Raw genomic sequence first — 3,991 nt, 5'->3', positions numbered from 1 at the left:
AATTTAAATTTGGTTGAAGATTTGGGGCGTTACATTGTAATAGAAAAATATGCACCAAGCTTTAAGTAATACACCTAACAAATAACTCTTAGGCAAAAGAGTTGGGCCACCTAAGACACATAAATTTCAAGTCTTAAGTCTTTCCTAACTAGAACCTTCCTTCGAATATAAGTATCATAAACAAAACAAACTATAAACCTTTAAGACACCCGATATATATTCATTTATGATGTGGAAGATCAAAATAAGTTGCAACCACAAATCATAACATTAACCTCTATAATCCACACCTCACGGAGCATAATATAAAGCTCTATAACCGATACCTCGCATCGGTCTTGAGATTTGATACCACTTGTTAAGAAAATGGTCTCATATATTCCTTACAGAATGTGTATTAATATAACAAAATGAAAAGAAAAAAAAAACAGCAAATCAAATCAAGAATTAACTATTGAATGGTAGCTCGATCTACCATAGGTACTAGGTACTATTATCATAAGTAGTTTTATGAGATGATTTGATTTTAGTAGTTCCTTTAGAGCTAATGACTAAAATATAATGCAGAGATACTGACAAACACGAAAAACTTAAACATGACAACACATGGTAAAATATAATTGTGACTTGGGAATTTTACAATAATTCAGTCCAACCAACGAAATATTTTACCAAACATCATCACTTTGATACAAGTAACAAATTTACGATACAAAAAGTGTCAATTAGAAGCACTTAGCAGCAAAAAGGAACTCTAAATACGTTTCTAAAGCTTAACCTCAACATCAACACCAGCTGGAAGATCAAGCTGCATCAAAGAGTCAATGGTTTGTGCAGTTGGGTGTAGAATGTCAATCAACCGTTGATGGGTTCTGATCTCAAAATGAAATCTTGCATCTTTGTGAACATGAGGAGATTTAAGCACACAGTATATTCTCTTCTTGGTTGGCAATGGAACAGGGCCCATGGTCTTTGCGTTTGTTGTTCTAGCAGCATCCATGATTTGCTTGCATGAATCCTCGATTAAAGGTACCCAATAAGACCTCAGTTTAATCCTTATTTTCTGTTTTGGTGCAAGCTGAAAAACAAGAATAAATTATCAGATTTGGGAAAGCAAGTATGAAGGTGTGAAAACTGATTATTCAGATGAATTTGTATAATTATTTGATTCTGATTTCAATTCATTTAAATTACTTTGTAAAACACACTTCAAAACACCCCGATCTGAAATGTACAAAATTAATGTTCCCTTGGTATATTTGATTCTCCATTTTCATGGAATCAAATAAGTTTGATCACATTCACATTGCATTTGCAAAACATCATGCAAATGGAATCCATGTATGGAAAATGTTAAAATGAACTGAACAATAGGAGTTTGTAAGCTTTAATCTACAATTTTATACACATCTTTCTTGCATTAACCAGGAATTCAATACAAATTAGCCCAAAGAGTGATCAATTAAACCAGACCAATTGTGAAAAGGCCAATTACATTCTTCTTCAGACCCCTAATTCCCAAAATTTTACAATGAAAGAAAAGAACAACCATAAGCAGCAGAAATTACCTTTTCGGAATCAGACCCCACAATCACCGTCGAAGATTCAGGATCCTCAGTCTAGCAAAACAACATCAACGAAATACAGAAACGAGTTTTCATCAATTCAGACAAAAGAAACAGCATAACACTTGGAAATTCAAATACAACAGTGGAATGGAAACATACCTGAAGGGTTTGTTCCAAAGCTTCAGGAGCTGCGAAGACTCTGGTTGTAGATAAACGAGGTGACTGGAACTGAATCCTGGAGGTCGATGAACCATTTGGAATGAAAAGCGAAGCAGAAAGCTTAGGTGTAGTAGACATTGAGGAAGAATTGCATAATGGAAACAAGGTTGCGACTAGAGATGATGAAATTGCCATTTCTGAGTGGGGTTTTTGAAAAATTCTACAGTTAATCTGCAACTATAACCGGTGTACTAATGTTTTGGCTCTGAGAAACTTTTCTGATGGTCTGCCCGACTGAGGGTTATCCACAAAAGTTTGAGGAAGGAGTGAGATAACGAAGGGGAAAGAAAACATCAAACCGGGTTCGGTTTTCATTTGATATGTGGGCTACTGATGATTGTTCGCGTAAACCGGATTCATAGCCCATTAGGGGAGGTGTAAACGAGCCATCACCAAATGAAATGACCAATCACTCGTTATGTCAACCAAAATTCATACCAAAATGCAAAAAAAGATCGAGAACTCGAAAATAATTATGTGGTATGTCGTAGTCTTTGGACTAGATATTCAAAAGGGTTTTTTATTTTGGTAAAAAGATTTCTGTGACAATTATTATTTTGCTATATGTATTATGTTGCCTTTAATTAATTAATTGTATTATTGTATATGTTTTTACCAAAAAAAGATCATTTACTTTAAACTTTTCTATTATTATTAAATCATAAATCATAAAAGGGCCTGATACCACACTTCATAGGATTCCTATTATAATTGTTACCCTAGCAAACAATATTCATACGAAATTCCGATTATCAAAAAAGAGCTTTCGATAAATTGTCTACCAAAAAAAAAAAAACAACTCCATTCTTATATTAACAAATCTGGGTTAATAGAAAGAAAAACATTTTTGATAATTTTAATCTAATGACTAATCAAAAATTTGTAACAAATATAGAAGTTTTGTCTATAAGCTCGTAATGATTAGTGAATATATATATATATATATATATATATATATATATATATATATATATATATATATATATATATATATATATATATATATATATATATATATATATATATATATATATATATATATATATATATATATATATATATATATATACATTGTTATGAATATGTAGTTTATTTTCTGTATGTGTGTAGATATGATAAAACCATGATAGTATACAATGCAATATAAATTTGAACAAAATGAAAGATTAAAAAAAGTTATATGATAAATCGCCACTATAATAATCCTTTATATAAGAATCAACATTGTTTACATCGTGCATATCATATTCCAAAACCATCGTGCGAAAAAAAAAAAAAACCTACAGATTAAAGATCAAAATACTTCAACAACTTACCAAATAAAAACGGAAATCGATTAAAGAGGCATTCAAATTTATCTGTATAATTATGAATCACATCAATAATTGTCTAACCGGTAAGTCATTACCTTGCTGATTTTAATCAATTTAAATAAGAAATTTTGTTGATATATTAAATTGCCGAAAATAATGGCTTGTAAAAGAGATTCAAATTGAATGAATTAAGGGTAAGCTGGTAATTTTATTTTTTTTGGAAAGGGAACTTCCCTAACAAGGGTTTCCGGGCCAGCTTTCGCGCACCGACTAATCCCCCGCTGCAAACATAAAACTTTGCCTCATGCCCTGGAGTCACTACAGGCGAACCTCCATGGCCACAAGGGCTGAGTGGTGCCAGGATTTGAACATGGATCAATAGGTTATCCATCATATCTTCCACATGCCTTACCAAGTCACCACAACCCAAGTGGTTTAAGCTGGTAATTTAACTATAAGGTTATAAGTATTTTGAAGAAGCCACGTGACAAATATTGATTCATTTATTAAAATGGAAAGATATGTTTACTAAAATAACTAAGTTACAACCCGTGGAAACCATGGGTAAAATATTTATAAAAGATTTAAGTTATTAATAAGCAATAAAATTTAATTTATATGATAAATGATTCATACGATCATATTATAATTAAATGAGCAATGAAAATTTTAGATAGATTTCTAAATAATTAGATATTTTACATGAGTAAATAACAATAAGTTTTCTCTTCTAACTATAACACAATAAACATACACATTTGTGTCACAGGAATTAACAATATAAATTAATATCAAATCAGCAAACCCAATTCATTACAACCATATTTTTTATAGTAGGAATTGCAACAACTTCAGGGGCAAAGAACTATAATTAGCAGCAATTAAATGGAG

At 31.1% G+C, this 3,991-nt stretch overlaps 1 protein-coding gene across 1 annotated transcript; it reads right to left on the bottom strand.

The window, feature by feature from the left end:
- Positions 1–587: 587 nt before the first annotated feature.
- On the bottom strand, positions 588–2,056 carry LOC145074453 (Ribosomal protein S10p/S20e family protein). The gene is made up of 3 exons (XM_079020821.1): positions 1,728–2,056; positions 1,569–1,619; positions 588–1,078 (listed from the first exon to the last, which is right to left on the bottom strand). The coding sequence occupies exons 1-3, from the start codon at positions 1,920–1,922 to the stop codon at positions 767–769; spliced, it is 558 nt and encodes a 185-aa protein (XP_078876947.1). The 5' UTR covers positions 1,923–2,056; the 3' UTR covers positions 588–766.
- Positions 2,057–3,991: the final 1,935 nt, after the last annotated feature.

The sequence above is a fragment of the Lactuca serriola genome, chromosome 9, assembly GCF_051521515.1.
Source record: "Lactuca serriola cultivar US96UC23 chromosome 9, Lser_US96UC23_V15, whole genome shotgun sequence".
NCBI lineage: Eukaryota > Viridiplantae > Streptophyta > Magnoliopsida > Asterales > Asteraceae > Lactuca > Lactuca serriola.
The sequence above is the reverse complement of the archived record's forward strand: the minus strand, read 5'-3'. Positions and strand labels throughout refer to the sequence as shown.

Coding starts and splice junctions, on each gene's coding strand:
- LOC145074453 (XM_079020821.1), bottom strand. CDS start 1,922: ATGGCAATTTCATCATCTCTAGTCGCAACCTTGTTTCCATTATGCAAT. Junction 1,620..1,727: donor CTTTGGAACAAACCCTTCAG/GTATGTTTCCAT, acceptor TTGTTTTGCTAG/ACTGAGGATCCTGAATCTTC. Junction 1,079..1,568: donor TGGGGTCTGATTCCGAAAAG/GTAATTTCTGCT, acceptor CTTGTTTTTCAG/CTTGCACCAAAACAGAAAAT.